The sequence below is a fragment of the Coffea arabica genome, chromosome 8c (genome assembly GCF_036785885.1).
Source record: "Coffea arabica cultivar ET-39 chromosome 8c, Coffea Arabica ET-39 HiFi, whole genome shotgun sequence".
Classification (NCBI taxonomy): Eukaryota; Viridiplantae; Streptophyta; class Magnoliopsida; order Gentianales; family Rubiaceae; genus Coffea; species Coffea arabica.
The window spans coordinates 4,652,120-4,672,426 of record NC_092325.1 but is presented as its reverse complement, the minus strand read 5'-3'; the positions used below and the strand labels follow the sequence as shown (position 1 = coordinate 4,672,426).

Below are 20,307 nucleotides of genomic sequence, written 5' to 3'. Positions count from 1 at the left end.
CTTGATCCTTGGCTAAACATATTGCACTGAGACTATCACAATATATATTAGCCTGATCCTGATGTAGGCCAAGATCTCCAACCAGCCCCTTTAACCAAATTCCCTCTTTAGCAGCCTCCGTCAGTGCCATATACTCTGCCTCAGTAGTGGACAGAGTCACTGTAGGTTGTAGAGTTGCTTTCCAACTAACTACAGAATGCCCAAGAGTGAAAACATAACCAGTCATAGACCTCCTACTATCAACATCTCCAGCATAATCAGAATCTGAATAGCCTGTAACCAAACACTTTGTATCACCTCCATAGATGAGACCAACATCAGATGTACCCCTCAAGTACCGAAAAATTCGCTTCACTGCCAGCCAGTGCTCCTTCCCAGGATTAGCCATAAATCTGCTAACAACACTGACTGCATGTGCCAGATCAGGTCTAGTGCAGACCATGGCATACATCAAACTACCCACTGCACTAGAATAGGGAACCTTAGCCATATACTCCATCTCAGCTTCCGACTGTGGTGCAAGTGTAACTGATAGTTGAGCATTCGTTGCACTCGGAGTATTCAAGGGTTTTGCTGTAGACATGCCAAATCTGGCTAGTACCTTCTCAATATAGCTCTTCTGTGATAAGAAAAGTTTTTTCTGACTTCTATCCCAGAAAATCTCCATTCCCAAAATTTTCTGTGCTGCACCCAAGTCTTTCATCTCAAACTCTGCACTGAGAAGACTTTTCAACTTCTGTATATCAGCTTTATTCCTCGCAGCTATGAGCATATCATCTACATACAGAATCAAATAGATCATCGAACCATCTTCAAGCTTGTTGTGATATACACAACAATCATACTGACTTCTGTTGTAACCTAGCTCAATCATGTAGCCGTCAAATTTTTTGTACCACTGCCTTGGGGACTGCTTTAATCTATACAAAGATTTCTTCAACTTGCATACATAATCTTCTTTTCCCCGAACATGAAATCCATCTGGCTGAGTCATATAAATCTCTTCATCTAACTCTCCATGCAGGAAAGCTGTCTTCACGTCTAGCTGCTCAAGTTCTAAGTCCTGATGTGCAACCATTGCTAGTAGCACCCTGATAGAAGTGTGTCTGACCACTGGTGAGAAAATCTCATTGTAGTCTACTCCTTCTCTTTGAGTGAACCCTCTTACAACTACACGTGCTTTATACTTGATGCCCTCAACTGGAGAAATTCCTTCATTCCTTTTAAAGACCCATTTGCAAGTCACAACCTTTCTCTCTGCTGGCCGTTTGACCAATTCCCAAGTGCCATTCTTGTGTAAGGACTCCATTTCATCACCCATTGCAGCAAGCCATTGAGCTGACTCACTACCTGAAATAGCTTCTCTATAGGTAGAGGGCTCGGGAGAATCCACCTCCTCAGCAATCTGAAATGCATAACCTACAAAATCCCGATACCTGCTGGGAGCTTGTACTCCCACTCTCCTTGCACGATCATAAGCAATACCATGCTGCTGAGTTTCTGACGCAGTATAGGATATAGGTGCCAACCTTTTTGCTGATGTAGGTTCTGGAGACTCTACTTCTGCAGGAGGTTCAGTTTCACAGGATAGCTGTTGATAATCACTAAATTGCTGCTGTGATTCAAAACCATTTTGAATGATTTTTAGCTCCACCTGTTTATCAACACCTGCACTTTCTTCATCACCTGCACTTTCTTCAACAACAGCCTTCACAGAGGGGTTAAGTATAGAGTTTTCATCAAAAATTACACTTCTAATAAGTATAACTTTCCTTTCTGAGGGTGACCAGATTCTATACCCTTTAACCCCATCTCCATATCCCAGAAAAACTCCCTTTTTAGCCCTTGGTTCTAGTTTACCCTCACTGACATGATAATACGCAGTACAACCAAAAGCCTTCAAATTTGTGTAAGTAGGGGACATACCAGACCACACTTCATAAGGTATCTTGCAGTCTATACCTGTATGAGGTGCACGATTGATCAAGAAACAGGTCGTGCTCACTGCTTCCGCCCAGAAGCTCCTTGGCAAACCAGCATTGAAGAGCATACACCGTGCTCTCTCTAGAAGTGCCTGATTCATGCGTTCTGCTACACCATTTTGTTGTGGTGTGTGTCGAACTGTGTGATGCCGGGCAATTCCTTCATCTTTGCAGAACTCATCGAACTCCTTTGAACAGAATTCCAGACCATTATCAGTTCTCAGCCTTTTGATCTTCTTTCCAGTTTGATTCTCCACTAAGGCCTTCCACTGCTTGAAATTCTTGAAAGCTTCACCTTTTTCCTTCATAACAATTACCCAAGTCATCCTTGAATAATCATCAATCATGGATAAAAAATACCGACAGCCTCCCAAGGACTCAACTCGTGAAGGACCCCAACAGTCAGAATGGATGTAATCCAGTGTGCCTTTTGTCCTGTGAATTGCCTTCCCAAACTTTCTGTGATGTAATTTACCGAAAGTACAATGTTCACAAAATCCAAGATCAGTGACCTTGTGGCCTTCTAGAAGATCACGTTTAGACAGAATCTGCATCCCTCTTTCACTCATATGACCAAGCCTGATGTGCCACAACTTGGTCATATCAGACCTGCGATCTTCAGAAGATGCAACAGCAGCAGCAGCAGAACCTGTTAGCGTAGAACCTTGTAAGATGTACAGGGTGCCATGTTTAACTCCTTTGAGAACCACTAATGAACCTTTACTGATGCACAACTCTCCACTTCCTCCGCTGAACCTGAAACCCTTACTGTCAAGAGTACTAAGTGATATCAGATTCTTCGTCATTTTAGGGACGTGCCTGACTTCGTTCAGTGTGGCAATTTTTCCAGTATGTGTCCTGATCTTAATCGAACCGATTCCAACAGCCTTGCAGACAACGCTATTAGCCATCACGACATTTCCGCCATCTATCTGCTCATATGTTGTAAACCATTCCCTATTTGGACATATGTGATAGGACGCCCCAGAATCAAGAACCCACACATCAGAGTGATGTGTTGGTTCGTTTGCAATTAGGGCCAGGTCTTCTTCTGAATTTTCCGCTTCCTTTTCTGCAACTGAAGCTGAAACGTGTTGTTTTTCCTGCTGTTTCTTCTTCTTGGGACAATCAGATTTCCAATGACCCTTTTCCTTGCAATAGTTACAGACATCATCCGGCTTGGGACCTTTAGAGAACTGCTTCTTATTTCCGGACTTCTTTTTTCCCAATTTCCTTTACCACTACTGACAACTAATCCAACAGCCTGATTATCTGTAACATTACCAGCCGCCTTATGGCGCAACTCTCTACTATGCAGTGCTGATCTTACTTCTTCTAAAGTCACTGTATCTTTACCGCCAATAAAAGACTGAACAAAATTCTCATACGATAACGGTAGAGACACTAACAGAATCAACGCGGCATCCTCATCCTCAATTTTAACATCAATATTACGCAATTCAAGAAGAATTGTATTTAATTGATCTAAATGTTCTCGAAGAGGAGTACCTTCCTGCATACGCAGACCGAACAGACGTTGCTTTAGGAGCAACTTGTTGGTTAAAGACTTCGTCATATAGAGACTTTCAAGTTTAACCCACAAACCCGCAGCAGTTTCTTCACCGGCGACCTCAGTGATGACATCATCTGCCAGACACAGCATGATTGTCGAGTGAGCCTTTTCCTCCAGACTCATCGACTCTTCATCAACGGAATCCGATTTCTTCTTCGTCAGCGGACTCCACAGGCCCTGCTGCTTTAACAGAGCCCGCATCTTGATCTGCCATAAACTGAAACTATTTCTCCCGGTGAACTTGTCGATCTTGATGTTCAAAGCAGACATGTTGTTGCGTGATCCGAGCCCTAGGACAAACCTAGAGCTCTGATACCAGTTTGTTATAACAGATGCAGCGGAATAGAAGAACAAACAAGAATAGACAAGAACAACTTGGGGGAAACCAGATTTTATTAGGGTTGTAATCGGAATAGTTTACAGACTAAAATAAGGTGTATATATATACAACCAAACAGATTGGACCCAAAATAGGCCCAAAACAAGACCCAAAATAAAACAGACACGGTAACTAATATATATCGTAAGCTCAGCGAGACCCCCGTACAGCTCAGCGAGAGTTGAAGATCTAATTCAAGACATCTCAACAATATTATTCTCAATTACAAATTATGATAAGATTTTGGAAGAACAACAGCTACTTGTTAAATTAGTTCTTTCAGGTTATTTTTTCGTCACTGTTCGTTTGGGTATTATTTCACTGGATTGAATCATTGAAGTCCTCCTGGAAGTATCCATGCAGTAAAGGGTATAAAGCAAGTAATCCGAAATTTTGGTTTTTCAGGGAAGGACATTATGTGAAGGGGAACGGTTTTTGGCATTCCACTAAATACTTCTTGAAAGCCTTTGCCATGTGTTTTGGGCATTAAGATGCTTGTCATGGCAATAAGCAGCAAGAAACACAACTAAATAAAATTGAAATAGTCCCAGAAGACGAGTAAAAGTGACCCTTTATTTTGTGTTGAATGTCCTACCAAACAAATAAGAGATGGCAAATTGAAAGAGGACCCCCAAAAAGTACATGCAGTATTGCTATTGCTTCTTCTTCGCGACTATTCATCCTTAGAAAGGGCTAAAGATGAAAAGATCGAAGAAATTGCAGAACCTAAACATCCAATGAGGATGAATACTGCTGCGACATAACTTAGATCAAAGAAGAGCTTACTTGTCTGGTATGCCATGTTTAGGTCGCTGGTTGCACCAACTCCTTCTCCTAGCAGCAGTGACATGATCTAAATGCACAATTTCCAATACTAAAAATTAGTGCGTGAATTAAGAAATATCTAACAAAAGATATATATCTACATGCTGATATTAGTGAGCCAAAACGTCTTGTAATTTCAAAGTAAAAAACGGCCTTTTCTGATTTGTCCTTTAGGTACTAGTATACTACTACCGTTTGTACGGCAGTAATATAAAAAACACACTCAGGCACACATTTGCAAGGTTACAATAGGTACTTTTTTTTTTCAATAGTCACTTTTATCTATAGTGTTCTACACTATTTTAATTTAAGGAGGAGATCCAACTAGGTCTAGGGGGATCGATAGGGACTGAACTATCACCAGACCAGATGGGTGCACTGCGTATCCGTCTGAATTTTTTAAAAAGTCACTTAATATCCCCACCAAGCCTTAAATGGCTTAGTGGTCGCCACCGTCCCGAAGGCTGGTGGTTCAATAGGTACTTGAATTGCTAGTTTTTTGTGTTTTGAGTCTTTTGACCATTGAATCATTCTGATATGTCATTCCGAATTGCTGGTTTTTTGTGTTTTGAGTCTTTTGGCCATTGAATCATTCTGATAAATAACACCTTCGCCGATAGCACATTGCCCTTTAAAATTTAAGATTTCGTTCATTTCTAGTATAAACTCAATCACAAAAGTAGACTTATTTATACATATTTCCATTATATATTTGCACTTACTTTTTGGTAAACTTTTTTTTCAGACTTTAGAGTAAATAATTAACCATCCGCACTCTTCAAGTTGTTTTGTACATTACTTGCAAAAGTGTGGTTGGAATAGTTACTAATTCAGCATTAGGCATAATACAAGAAGTAAAAAGCCTTCCTCTTCACCATTAGGCATAATACATTACTTGCCTCCCACCAGCCACTATTTGTGCTTGCCACTTTCAGTGGTTTCCTCCAATGGTGTTTCTCCGTCGATTAGGTTCCCCTCCCCCAAAAATAAGATAAAGTAAGTTATAGAAATATTATCGTTACAAAAAAAAAAGAAGAAGTAAAAAGCCTTCGGTTAGAACTAAATTGCAATACAAGTTTTAGTTATCCCACCAAATTATACATATCTTAACTATCACGCACCCTTATATGTGATAAGGGTGTTTGACAAGTCTATTTGGATCATAGGTATTAAACTCGGTCCAGCCCAATGGTTCGACCGGTCAACCCGGTGAACTGGGCATTGAACCGAACTGGTTCGCTAATTAGATCGTTTCTGCAAGTGAACCGTTGACTTTTTAACAGACCTGCGGTTCAACCGGTCAACCCGTTGAACCATCCGGTTTTGTAGGAAACCCGGTTTGCATGTTAAAAATGTTTGAAGATGCTAGAGTGATGCCTCGAACAACCCGTTGAACCATCCGGTTTTGTAGGAATCCCGGTTTGCATGTTAAAAATGTTTGAAGATACTGGAGTGATGCCTCAAACCAGCGACCTCTTGTATTTAAGGAAACGCAACAACCATTACACCAACAGCTCACTTGTTCATTATTCAGTCTTTTTTTATATTATATATTAGACTTTTATTCTTATTTTAATTTTCCAGAACCAAATTTCTTTGGAATCTTTTAATAAATTTTATTACTCCCCAAACTTTATAAATTATGAAATGAATTTAAAAAATAACATATCACACAATTCATTCTAAAGGCAAATATCGTTCCTAATAATCTTTTACATTTAAAATTCATAAATAAACTAGATAATTATACTTAGATAAAATTTTATACTTGAAATTTGATGGATTACTAATTGAATTTAGGTTTTGTTAATTCTTATAAGAATTAATGATTCTATAATAAATTAGATTAATTGAGCATTTACTATGACATAATTTATTATAGTTTTAACCATTCAAAAATTATGAAACATAACATTTAAATATATTTCGTGGCCCACCGGCTCACCCACTGATTAAACCAATAACCCGTTCACCTATCTCTTTCGCCGAGTTCCCCTCTGGGCCGGGTTTAATAACTATGGTTTGGAGCCTTGAGTTTTTCAAAAATTAGTTTTTCAAATACTATAAATATTTTTAAAAAGTACTCTAAAATGTACTTTAAAAAAGAGTGTTAATTTTTTTAAGATTTAAAAATATGACAAAATATATTCTAAAAACCTCACTACTCTTAAATATTTCAAAATATATTCTAAAAATATTTCAAAATATATTCTAAAAACTCTACTACAGTAAAAAATTTTGAAAACACCCCAAAAAACAGATAATCCAAATGGATCTGTAGGAGTGGATTACTAGCTAGTTTACCTTGTCACCATAAAAATCTATATGCAGCAAGCTGTAGTGCTCTATAAGACGCTTTCTGGCCCCAAAGTAGTACACAGCGAGAGGAATTTGCATCACAGTGTACACCAATCCCAATATCGAAACGTACAACATGTACCTGCCAAAAAAAAGAAATGCGCTTATAAGTTAAATCTTGATAGGTATAAGCCAACTAGTTTTTTGCGGTACTGATGAACTGTGATGAATGACATTCAAAATTTTAGCCGAAAATAAATAAATTTCGGGAGTAAGTTCCAGATTTGGAGCCGTGTTACAGCCTGATCTGAACCATAAACTGTCTCGAACAATTGCCTTTTGGACAATTGTCCTAGCTAATTTGTAGTTACTACTTGCCTGTAAGAGTGGAAAAGGCAAGTAGTATCTGAGTAAGTGAGTCTGAATTCAGTATTTAGGGTAGCTTTGTTAGTTTGAAGAATCACAACTGTTACTACGAGAGAAGCAAAGGTTGCCACTCTAGCCGCTAGACTGAATATTGGCACCTTTGAAGAACAAGGCTCGTAGTATCCATCATACTGCGCTCGATACATTTTTAGATATTCTCAAAGCTTGGTGAATCTGTTTGTGTAGATTCTCGTGCAGTGCCTTCCTATATATACAGAAATATGATGGGACTTTTTCCTCCTAAAAAGAAAGGAGAAAAACGAGTGTGTGGTGGACTTTTCAAAAACCAAAAGTGGGGCGAAAGAAAAAGTAATGTAGGGAAGGTGTATACATATATATATATATATATATATATATATATATATATATATATATATATATATATATTTTAAGAATATTTGTGGTGTCATCTAGTACGTGCCATCTAGTACTAGGTAACTTCCATTAATGTTTGTGAGTAAGTCCAAAAATTTTTTTACTCTAATAATCCGTCAAATTTCTTGAAAGGCTTGAACCATTTCAATTGAACGTGTTTGAAAGACGGTTCAATAATCAGGATTGGAAATGGCATGAAAGGAGTGAATATTAGCTATACATAGGGATGGCTTGAACATCCCGCTTGTATTGTTATTTTTAAGAGTTTTTGTAAAAAAATATAGTGGAACGATTTGATGTATATGATGTAAAAACATGATTGAAAAATTTATTCATGAAATACGTAAAAATTTTTTAGTAAAAAATTGCAATCCAAACATCAACAATTCTCAGAAAGTGGATTTTAGGGTGTGAGGTTTTTTTTTTTTTTTGAAAGGACCTAATAGAATCCAAACAGCAACGTCGCCTCTGACTTTTTGATAATATAAACTCAATCAAATCGACAAGTTAAGCGACACAGGAAATAAAGATTAATTTGGGAATAGAATATTAGAAGCGTTGGAAGGCAACAATCGACCTGTGAATATTATAACAATCGACCTGTGAAAACGAAAGGACGACTTTCGTCTGGCGATCATGGAAGGCTGAGAGCCTGAGACTGAATTTTCTTTTCCTCATGCAGCAGAAGCTATGCGAAATTGGGATAATCTATTTGGTTTGTTCTATTTGAAAAATTGATATTGACAGATTATTTTGATATGTATAGAAATCATTTTTTTTTCTTAATATGTACACTTCTTCTAACAAATGTTACATTACATATTTCAAGAAACCTTTACGGAAATTGAATTAAGAAAAGGATATGAATGAAACAAATTTACTCTCCATACTCTAATTTATATTGCAATTATTTAAATTTTTCGAAGAAAATTGTCAGACATGTTCTTCTATCACCTTTTTAGTCGACGTGCATTTTGTCGAGAAAGTGGAAAATAATATTCAAGTTTTCAAAAGATTTTCAAATTTGTGAGATAGATCAATTTGAAATTTTAACTATAAAATTATCTTTGTTTGGACTGCCATTTTTTTTCAAAAAAATTTTATATTTTCCATGAACACATTTTTCAATCACATTTTTACTTTACATACATCAAATCACTACAATATATTTTTCTAGAAAAACTCCAAAAAAATAGCAATCCAAACAGGCTTGAGTAATATTGGTAATACTTTCATCAACATATTAATTAGTAGGAACCTCCTTAACAACAATTGCCTGTGCTTGTCACCGTGTCTTGTTGATGACTAACTAGATCGTATGTGCTCACAGCTTCTGACCAACCATGTAATCAACCTACAACCTGACTGAACAAGAATCCGAAACTATAGCCTATAATTCTCAGCCAAACAAGAAAGAAACAAAGGAAGAAATTCAAATCGTGCAATGACCTGTTACCTGATCACTTCACTCTTAAACTTTTTTAACGACTAAGAAGAAACCATTAGGGTATGGTAGACGATATGGCTACTCTTACCTCTTGATATAATGGATATACATTGATGACCAAAATAAAATCAATCTTACAGAAAAAGAAATTTATGTTACACAAATTACTTTAATTTTTCTTATTTTTCACTCAAAGGATCAATAATGGTTTTCCATTTATCCAGTATATGACTCAACCTGTGAATCCTTGGTTACAAATGAATTGTCTTACTAATTAACTAGGTCACACAAATTACTTTCAATCCTAGGCAAGTATAATAAATTACTTGTACAAAACATATTTATAAATGAAATATTTGGTTACAATTAATAGAACCAAATGAGTCATTATACTTAACCAAACAAGTCATTGACTTAGGATCCAACCAAGCATCTTAATGCGGAAGAGTTCCGGAACTATAACTTACATTTCTTGTTTGAATCAGTTTAGTTCTTAGAACTAGGACTAAAAGATGAATCAATTTATTTGATATTCAAATTGAATTCAATTTGATAAGAGTTTTTTCCAAGTTTGGTTTGCCTACTAATCAAGCCAAATTTCAACAATTCTTTGTATTCAGGTTTGGATTGTGACTTTCAGCTGAAAAATTTTTACGTTTTCCGTGAATTTATTTCTCAATCATCATTTTACCTCACATACATCAAATTGCTATAATATGTTCTTCTACAAAAACTCCTAAAAATAGCAATCCAAACGAGAGCTCAACAGTTAGTATAAAATTGCAATTTATCGGTAAAAATTCAGATTACTCGAGCTCGATTCAATAAAAACTGGTTTGACTTCAGCTCAATATATCGGTTTGATTAGGTTAAACTTGAATACCAGGATGTTCGATCGATTTGATTAGATTCATTCATACCCCCATTTAGAATTAGCTCCACTAAGTTAGCGGCAAGGCCTATAATGAATTGCTGCACCAAAGCTAGTTATTCTATGAATTTTGAAATGAGAGAATCCTCCTCTGCATTCTCACACGAGAAAATGCAACAGAAAGCCTCGCCTCATTCTGCGAATTCTAAAGACATTCAAAAAAGAATCTGTCTACATGGCTGTTAACGAACCAGGTTGAGCTAAGAATTGGCTTTTGAGCTCATCTCGTTTATTTAACAAGCCACGCTTAAGCTCGGCTCATTTATTTGGCAAGCTTAACATTGGGCTTGCGCTGGACTGGTAAAAGAAAATCTCAAATTCGGGCTTGACTATGATAGCACAAATGACCCAAGCCCAAAAAACGTCAAATCAACTTGAAAATCTCATATAAATTGCAACTCAACAAATTTAACCAATTTTATTCAAACCAATTAAATAAGAAAATTTTCACCAAATATAAGAATGTGCCAAATGTTCCTTACATAATCAATTCTAAAGACAGACCAATTGTACATAATCATAGAGGAAATACAGATAAGACTACGCATTCATCATGAGAACAAAGATCACTAGTATCATCCATATTCTCGTTGTTGCAATTGATTTGATCTATATTTTCATTGTTGCACCTCGTAATAAAACTTGTGGAAGAATCTTGATATGAATTAAATGGAAAATTAGACATACTTACTCTAACAAAAAGCATGAACAGAATCTAAACGAATTGTTCGTGACCTGATCTTACTTTGACTCGTTTAATAAACGAGATTGGTTTTGAATTTGAACTCGAGTCATTTAATTAAATGAACAAGTTGAAATCAAGTTTATACTAGCCAAACTAGACCTTGTGAATACTTTGATTCGTTTAATAGTTATATCTACATATAAAGCATGGCTTTTTGTATTTTGATAAAAAAGTTTGTAACTTGTTCATTTTATACACGTTCTAGCCCCATGCTTAGCCAATAAAAAATTATGACATCACACTCATAGACCATTAAGAAAAGGATAAATTACACTTCACCTTCCTTTGATTTAGTGTTTTTTCAACATTATCATCTTAAGATTATAATAACTATACAAAACCCTTTCTCCTATTTTGGACTAAAGTTTCAAAATTGTTGAAGTTGTCTATTGTAACAGAACTAGTTGAAATGTTTAGATTACTCTTGTTCAAAAACTAAAATGGTTGAAATGGTCAAGATATATAAATGTAGTATGCATCACTTTTTAACCTACTCTAATTTAGTGCTTTTTCACGCAACCCTTTTATGATTTTCAAAATTTACACATAACTTCCCTATGATTAATAAATATGTTCCTTCTTGATATCTGGGTACTTTTGAGATTTTAGTCAGCTCTATTACGAAGGACAAGTTCCGTTGATTTGATACTTTAGTCCATCCAAATTACACACTAAAGGAAAAGCAACTTCGATTCACTTGCTTGGGTAAACATTCAAATAAACTAAATTGAACTGAACCAAAACAATCCAAACTAATGCACAACAGAGGATACAAGGTGTCAAGTATGATAACCAAAGTAATGTCGATCATGATGCAAGGTGTCAAGTAGGAGCAATAAAGATCTGCCCGTTCGTATAGGAGAAACTGAGGCAATACGTACCTCATTTATATAACAGAAACTGATACAATGCGCACCATCATATTGCAGTCGAGACATTTTTAGATTTTCTCAAAGCTTGGTGAATCTGTCTGTGTAGATTCTCGTGCAAGTGCCTTCCTATATATACAGAAATATGATGCGACTTTTTCCTCCTAAAAAGAAAGATAAAAAACAAGTGTGTGGTGGACTTTTTTCAAAAACAAAAAGTGGGGCAAAAGAAAAAGTAACTTAGGAAAAGTATTTTTTTTTTTTTTTAGAATATTTGTGGTGTCATCTAGTACTAGCTAACTTCCATTAATGTTTGTGACTAAGTCCAAAAATTTTTGTACGCTAATAAACCGTCATATTTCTGGAAAGACTTGAACTATTTTAATTGAACGTGTTTGAAAGACGAAGTCCAATAATCAGGATTGGAAATGGCATGGAAGGAGTTAATATTAGCTATATGTGGGGATGGCTTTAACATCCAGTTTTGATTGATATTTTTTGAAGTTTTTGTAAAGAGATGTACCATAACGACTTGATACATGTGATGTAAAAAAATACTTGAAAAATCTGTTTACGAAAAATGTAAAAAAAAAATTTGGTAAAAAATTGTAATCCAAACATCAACTATTCTCAAAAAGTGGATTTTAGGGTTTGAGGCTGTAAACTTTGGATGACTAACCTAATGGCAATTTTTCAAATATTTCTTCAACTCCCTGAGTACTAAATCCAACTAGTTCTGCTGTCTTTTCAACTATGATAAGAGATATACGTTTAACATTAAAGACTAGTCCTCTAGTCCTTTTTAAGCGTAGATGGTAGAACCCAAAAGGGTCTTAAGGTGTATTGGCAGTTTTGATATTGGCATTTTTTTATTTCAACTAACTTATTATTTAAAAAGAATTTGGATAGCCTTTATTTGTATGAAAATTATTTGCTTCCATCACAAAAACATTTTGTAACACACCTTTTTATCTTCCCAATCACCTTTTTATCTCATATACATCATCACAAAAAGTGTTATAGTAATTATTCTAAATAATATCTCAAATAAACTCCTATCTGTTTCTATAATGGAATTAATGTGAATCAAGAAGTGAGCGAAAAATTCATGTCTTAGTAACCTGGAGTTATATCAACCAATTTTATAGTTAGAAGGACAACTTGATTAAATCTTTTATTCAAGAAATTAGCAATTTGACATGATAGCATAGCTTAAAGGGAAAATTATTGAAAATAAGCTTGAAGGAGAAAGTAATGCGAAGATGGCTCCCGATCCTAGCCTTTTTCTGTCCATAGTATTTATACTTGTAATTACGACCGTTTTGGATCACAGGGTTAGTTGCCTGCTAATAAAAAAACTCGTTTGAATTGCTATTTTCTAGAGTTCTTATAACAAAATATACTATAATAATTTAATGCATGTGAGGTAGAAAAGTAATTGAAAAATATATTCACGAAAAAAATTTAAAAAAATTTTGAACTCAAAAAATCTTTTCAAAATTTTTAAGTTTTAATATTTTCTTCTTATTTTAGATGCAAAAAATTGACAATCAAAAATAGAAGTTGTAGATTGTAGCTAGCAAAGCTTTACACGGTTAAATTATCAAATCTTGGTTTACTTTTTGTCGTCTTTTCTCTTCTTACTGCATCTTTTGTAAGCCACGGGTAGAGTAATTGCTCGGATATTTCGTTTGGAAAAAGACCGATAGGACCTGGAAGTCAACAATCGACCTGTGAAAACGAAAGGACGACTTTCGTCTCGCGATCAAGGAAGGCTGAGATTGAATTTTCTTTTCGTCAAGTAAGCCGTCCTGCAGAAGCTAAGCGAAATTGGGATAATCTATTTGGGTTGTTCCGTTTGAAAAATTAATGCTGAGAGATTATTTAGTTAATTTCGTTTTTGAATGGCAAAGGAACGTATATTTAGTTAAGGGTAAGCTAAAACCATAACAAACAAAAAGTGAAAAATCAATTCAAGGGTAAATGTTTCACCGCTGTGAGACTTCTAGAAAACTTGACGTCCCAAGAAGTATTGTTGTTTTTTTTTTGTAGTTTAGGTTGTTTCTCAAACTAAGGACTACAAAGACTTGCCTCCTAAGTATACAAAGTTGTAAAGAAGTCAACTATATGTTGACTAAAAGTCCTTAATTCAATCACTTTTTTTAAATTTAGTGTAAATGGGAGAGTTCAAACTCGAATTCTCTTATTTACACTCCTTTCCCGGAACAACTCAATCCATCCCTCCTCCCTAATTCAATCACTTGAATAATTCCTTGTTAAATAAACACATAAAGTTAAACCCACCTGGAATTACAGATTAAGTTATCCAATTTTTTTAGATTAAGTTATTCTTAAAATAGTGAGAGATAAAAAATCTTTCATAATGAAAATTTAAATTTTTTCTATTTTTTTAAGTCTGAGGTTTTGAACCAAAGACCTCCTACTTACAATCCAATCTAACATGATCTATGTTATAATTTAACGCACCATAAAGGCTGATCTAGTTATTGTATTCTTATGCCACCATTTTTGACTAAATAACTATTACATAACTCTTGAATTTTCTGGGTGATATTAAAGACATATGGCTATTGACAGGTGTTGACCCTGTACAATAATAAATATCTATTTGAGAAAAATACAAATTTTGTATATATCGATGAGTATGGTCGAATCCACAGGGATTGGGGATAATTCGTTTCTTCTAGAATTCAGAGTATGGGGGGTTTTAGAAAATATAAAATAATTAATTAACCAACTAATGAAACAACTAACGAAAATAACAGGAATTAATCAATAATAAGTACGACTCTAGCTAAAGGTGCAACTTTTCAGACACGGTCCATTCAACTGATCATCAATACAAAAATAATTCAATTACTCATTAATAGATTGGTTACAGTTGTCATACACGCGATAAATGACCAGTCTTTCTTTACTTTTTCGATAGCCAAGGTACAACCATTAACTATTTCCCTAACCAAGAAATAACCCTAGGTACGACCATAGGATTTAATTTCTTGATTGCAATAAGAATTAGAAAAACCTAATCCTAACCAACAAACACGCTACGAAAGTTCATTTAAGTTAGATCGTACGTTTCCCTAATATGAAACCAATCACGCTAGTCACCACTGGTATTAATCAATTGAACAATTACGTAATAAATCAATTAATCTGGCAATAGATTATTAGGTTAATTCGAATATCGGGCTCTCGACATTCAAATAACATAACAATCATAAGAAGTTAAATCAGAAAACGTACAAATACCAATGAATAAAAGAAATAAATAAAATAGTTCAATCTCATAAATGTTTAAAACCGAATTCTCAAATTGACCTTCAACTAGAAAAAGAGAATTTAGCTCCCCATCATGGAGAAGAAGTGAATGTTTCTCATTGTCTCCTGCGGCCGAAAAGAAGGAAAAGAATATGACTAGTTGTCTGCTGGCCTTCTCTTTTCTTCCCTAAGAAGTAGTAATCAAACGGGAGCCGGCCTTTTCTTTTCCTATTTTCTAGTTTCAAAAATACATTGAACTTCCTCATTTTCCTAAAAAGAAGATATTTCCTAATAATCTAAGATGTTTCTCAACTGTATTTGGAAACATGCTTCGTAAGTCTTCGACTTGAATTAGGAAACTGCCATGCGTAAATCCCGTCTTCTCTAGACTTGCCAGTAATTCTTGGAAAATTACCCCTTTTATCACATTTTACTCATTTTCCTACAATTGGCACAAGTAGAATCTATCAATTAAAATAATATTTGGCTAAAATCAAGGAAAAAATAATTATAAATTTAGCAACAAATTATGACCTATCAACTATTCCATTAAATTTCTTATCACTTATTGAGTTATTTGACCATTATATTTGGGCCAAATAGGAGAATGTAAAACTTGCCTCCTTAAAGGCATATGTGATCCACAAGATTAATTCCTGGTATTGATTGGAATCTTAATTAACTAATTCACTGTTGGTCAATAATTGGTTAATATTTTTAATCAATCAATTAAATCAGAATATATGATATGATATTATTTCCAATTATAAATTATGGTAAGATTTTGGAAGAAAACTCTAGAAATTTATTATTTGAAAGTAAGAATTCCTAATCTAGTCAATAAATAGCTTGTAGTATTCCATATATTCTACGGTCTGTTCCTGATGAGGCATAAGTTAGAACTGTCGTTACACAAAATTACATCTATTAGTTCTAACACTATTGGAGTGGGAAGCAGTGTTTTGAAAATCGGACCGGACCGGGCGGTTCGACCGATTGGACCGCGAACCGGCCATGGCCCCGGTCCAGTTCTATGCTATAGTTGACCGGGTTAGAAAACCGGTCAAAAACCGGTTAAACCGTGGAAACTGCCGGACCGGATTGAACCGGCGGTTTCCGGTTTTCGAGATTTCCTTTTTTTTTTTTTTTTTTTTTTTACGTTTTGCAAAATGCAACTATCAAGATTCGAACTCAAGACCTTTGTAATAAAAGACCAATGTAGTAATCATTGCACCATCACATCTTATTAGTTTTTTATTGATAACTTATTTATATAAAACAAAAACTCATATTTCTTTTTTTCATTTTTTTTACAAAATCTAATCATCTCATGGCTCTTTCTTTTTAATCTTCAACACACACACACACACACTCTCTCTTTCTCTCTCTCTTTCTCCTCTTTTTTTTTGTCACTCTCTTTTTAATCAAACCACTTTATTTTTAATTTATTGACGTTTTCTTCCATCTTTTAATTTTATTTTTGTCCATTAAATTGAAAAAGGTTAAAAAAGAATTATTTTTCTTTAACCCAAATTATTTAATGCCACAACCACTCACTTTTATCTTATTTTTTATTTCTTATCAAGTTTGCATTTCTATTTTCGATTCTCTTGACTTCTTTCGAACTCCAAAATTCCTTTTTTAAATTGCAATCTCTAAATCCCAAAACGTAAATTAAAATTTAAGTTCACAAAATCTAAATTCTCATAGACATGAATTTTGTATAAGTTTAAAATATTATGATATTTTTGGGTTAGATCTAAGATTTTTTTGGTAGATATAATTGAAATTCAAATGAAATTTATTTGTTTTAACTTATAATTTAAAATTTTTATTTTTAAAAAATCAAGTTATTCAAAAATAGTAAACTTTTCATCATATAATGTATTAAATTAGTCCATTACATGTCTTATTTTGTGCATAAATATTTATATAAATTATTTTTTATAATTCATTGAACCGAAATTGAACCGGTCCGACCGATTGAATCTTGACCCTTTCACGTCATCGGTTCAATTAACGGTCCGGTTTTTAAAACATTGGTGGGAAGAGAAAGCATACGTGATCAGGGCAGAGCTATGGTGATGGTGAGATGGGGAATTCTTTTAAGAATTCTGAATATGACTAGTAAGTTTCTTAGTTTTATTGATTGGTCACATAATTCATATTTGCGCCCCTCAATTTTCTTAAGGGTAAAATACAATTTTATCCTCCTATGGTTTAACGCTTTTTTTACACAACTCCCTTGTGATTTGAAAAACTATATACAACCTCCCCATAATTTGGATTAAAGTATCAAAGTCATGGAATTTGCATTCCATAACAGAGTCAACTAAAATATCAAAAATAACTCTTTGTGACATTGAAAATTATTAATTAATCATAAGAGAGTTATGTATATATTTTAAAAACCATAAGGAGGTTATGTAGTAAAGTACTAAATTACAGGGGAGTTATATAGAAGAACATAAATCATAAGGGGTTAAAGTGTCACGCATATTACGTTTATATGTTTTGATCACTACGCCATTTTAGTTTTTAAACAAGGATATTCTCGACGTTTTCTTGGGTTTCATGACAGAATATTATTTTAGTGACTTTAACATTTTGATCCAAATTGTGAGGGGGTTATATATAGTTTTTGAAACTATGGGAGTTACATGAAAAGTCGCTAAACCACAGGGAGGTAAAGTGTGTATTACCCTTTTCTAAAACTGCATTTACTTTTTATATTCCCCCACCCTCCCTAAATTTTTTCAAATTCTATTATTATTTACATTAACCCCTACAGGAATGGAACTTTTACTTTTATCCGATTGAGAGTTTACAAATTCACCATGTGAATGGAGAATTTAAAAAAAAAAAAAAAAGACTTAATATCAACGGCAACTAAAACTTATCCTGTTGGCATCGTTTAATGACATGGACTCTGTAACAGATTGCCCCTCCACCCAAAACTCTGGGTCGTGGCTACGTCAGTATACGCAAATCACCAATTGCTCGATGATAAGTCTAGAGGTAATCCTTATTAATTACATAGTTATTGCGTGATTATTAAATTAGTGCTTTTAGATTACTTTTTCGTCACTGTTCGTTTGGGTATTATTTCACCGGATTGAAGTATTCATGCAGCAGAAGGTCCACCGCAAGTAATCCGAAATTTTGGTTTTTCAGGGAAGGACATTATGTGAAGGGGAACGGTTTTTGGCATTCCCCAAAATACTTCTTGAAAAACTTTGCTATGTGTTTTGCGCATTAAGATGCTTGTCATGGCAATAAGCTGCGGGAAACACAATCAAATAAAATTGAAACAGTCCCAGAAGGCGAGTAAAAATGACCCTTTTTTTTGTGTTGAACGTTCTACCAAACAAATAAGAGATGGCAAATTGAAAGAGAACCCCAAAAAGTACATGTCGTATTGCTATTGCTTCTTCTTCGTGACTATTCACCCTTAGACAGGGCTAAAGATGAAAAGATTGAAGAAATTGCAGAACCTAAACATCCAATGAGGATGAATACTGCTGCGACGTAACTTAGATCAAAGAAGTCATGGATCTTAGGCACGTTGCTTTCCTCGTATGCCTTGTTTAGGTCTCTGGTTGCCCCAAATGCTGCACCAACTCCTGCTCCTAGCAGCAGTGACATGATCTAAATGCACAATTTCCAACACTAAAAATTAGTGCATGAATTAAGAAATATCTAACAAAAGATATATATATATATCTACAAGCTGATATTAGTGAGCCAAAACGTCTTGTAATTTCGAAGCAAAAAACGGCCTTGTCTGATTTGTCCTTTAGGTACTAGTATTGTACAGCAGTAATATAAAAAACACACTCAGGCACACATTTGCAAGGTTACAATAGGTACTTGAATTGCTGGTTTTTTGTGTTTTGTGTCTTTTGACCATTGAATCATTCAGATATATAACACCTTCACCGACAGCACAGTGCCCTTTAAAATTTAAGATTTCGTCCATTTCAAAATATAAACTCAATCACCAAAGTGGGTCCAAATACTTATTTGTACAGATTTCCATTATATATTTGCACCTATCCTTTCGGTAGACTTGGTTTTTTTTTCATACTTTAGAGTGAATAATTAACCATCCGTACTCTTCAAGTTGCTTTATACATTACTTGCAAAAGTGTGCCCAGAATAGTTACTAATTCACCATTAGGCATAATACAAGAAGTAAAAAGCCTTTGGTTAGAACTAAATTGCAATAGAAGTTTTAGTTATCCCACCAAATTATGCCGGTATCTTAACTATCAGGCATCCATAGATGTTATTTCCAAGATTAATGTTCCAGGAGTGGATTACTAGCTAGTTTACCTTGTCACCATAAAAATCTATATGCAGCAAGCTGTAGCGCTCTATTAGACGCTTTCTGGCCCTTAAGTAGTACACAGCGAGAGGAATTTGCATCGCAGTGTACACCAATCCCAATATCGAAACGTAAAACATGTACCTGCCAACAAAAAGAAATGCATTTATCAGCTAAAACTTGATAGGTAAAAGCCAATTAGTTTTTGCAGTACTGATGAGCTGTGTTGAATGACATTAAAAAATTTTAGCTGAAAATAAATAGATTTTGAAAGTAAGTCCCAGATTGGGAGCTGTGCTGCGGCCTGATCTGAACCATAAACTGTCTCGAACAATTGCCTTTTGGACAATTGTTGAGCCTCCTAGCTAATTTGTACTAACTACTTGCCTGTAAGAGTGGAAGAGGCTGGAGTAAGTGAGTCTGAATCCAGTATTTAGAGTAACTTTGTTAGTTTGAAGAATCACAACCGTTACTACGAGAGAAGCAAAGGTTGCCACTCTAGCCGCCAGACTGAATATTGGCACCTTTGAAGAACGAGGCTCAGAGTATCCATCATATCGCACTTGAGACATTTTTAGATTTTCTCAAAACTTGGTGAATTTGTTTGTTTAGATTCATATGCAAGTGCCTCCCTATATATACAGAAATATGATGGGACTTTTTAGTCCTTTTACCTTCTTAAAAAAAAAGTGTGTGGTGGACCTTTTTCAAAAACCAAAAGTGGGGCAAAAGAAAGAAAAGGTAATGTAGGAAAAGTATTTCTTTAGAACATTTTGTGGTGTCATCTAGTACTAGCTAACTTTCATTAATGTTTGTGACTAAGTCCAAAAATTTTTGTACTCTAATAA

The 20,307-nt window shown here is 34.7% G+C and overlaps 2 protein-coding genes across 2 annotated transcripts; both read right to left on the bottom strand.

The window, feature by feature from the left end:
* Positions 1–4,607: 4,607 nt before the first annotated feature.
* On the bottom strand, positions 4,608–7,629 carry LOC140013803 (CASP-like protein 4D1). Its single transcript, XM_072063929.1, has 3 exons — positions 7,436–7,629; positions 7,064–7,199; positions 4,608–4,787 (listed from the first exon to the last, which is right to left on the bottom strand). The coding sequence occupies exons 1-3, from the start codon at positions 7,627–7,629 to the stop codon at positions 4,608–4,610; spliced, it is 510 nt and encodes a 169-aa protein (XP_071920030.1).
* A 10,822-nt stretch (positions 7,630–18,451) lies between these two features.
* On the bottom strand, positions 18,452–20,053 carry LOC140013736 (CASP-like protein 4D1). Its single transcript, XM_072063790.1, has 3 exons — positions 19,847–20,053; positions 19,468–19,603; positions 18,452–18,780 (listed from the first exon to the last, which is right to left on the bottom strand). Exons 1-3 carry the CDS (start codon positions 20,029–20,031, stop codon positions 18,574–18,576), a joined length of 528 nt encoding a protein of 175 aa, XP_071919891.1. The 5' UTR covers positions 20,032–20,053; the 3' UTR covers positions 18,452–18,573.
* Positions 20,054–20,307: the final 254 nt, after the last annotated feature.

What these genes read in the sequence shown, in the direction of transcription:
- LOC140013803 (XM_072063929.1), bottom strand. Translation starts at nt 7,629, where the DNA reads ATGTATCGAGCGCAGTATGATGGATACTACGAGCCTTGTTCTTCAAAG. An exon ending in TGCCTTTTCCACTCTTACAG is followed by an intron (nt 7,200 to 7,435) that starts GCAAGTAGTAAC and finishes TTTTTTTGGCAG; the next exon opens with GTACATGTTGTACGTTTCGA. An exon ending in TAGATTTTTATGGTGACAAG is followed by an intron (nt 4,788 to 7,063) that starts GTAAACTAGCTA and finishes TTGTGCATTTAG; the next exon opens with ATCATGTCACTGCTGCTAGG.
- LOC140013736 (XM_072063790.1), bottom strand. Translation starts at nt 20,031, where the DNA reads ATGTCTCAAGTGCGATATGATGGATACTCTGAGCCTCGTTCTTCAAAG. An exon ending in AGCCTCTTCCACTCTTACAG is followed by an intron (nt 19,604 to 19,846) that starts GCAAGTAGTTAG and finishes TTTTGTTGGCAG; the next exon opens with GTACATGTTTTACGTTTCGA. An exon ending in TAGATTTTTATGGTGACAAG is followed by an intron (nt 18,781 to 19,467) that starts GTAAACTAGCTA and finishes TTGTGCATTTAG; the next exon opens with ATCATGTCACTGCTGCTAGG.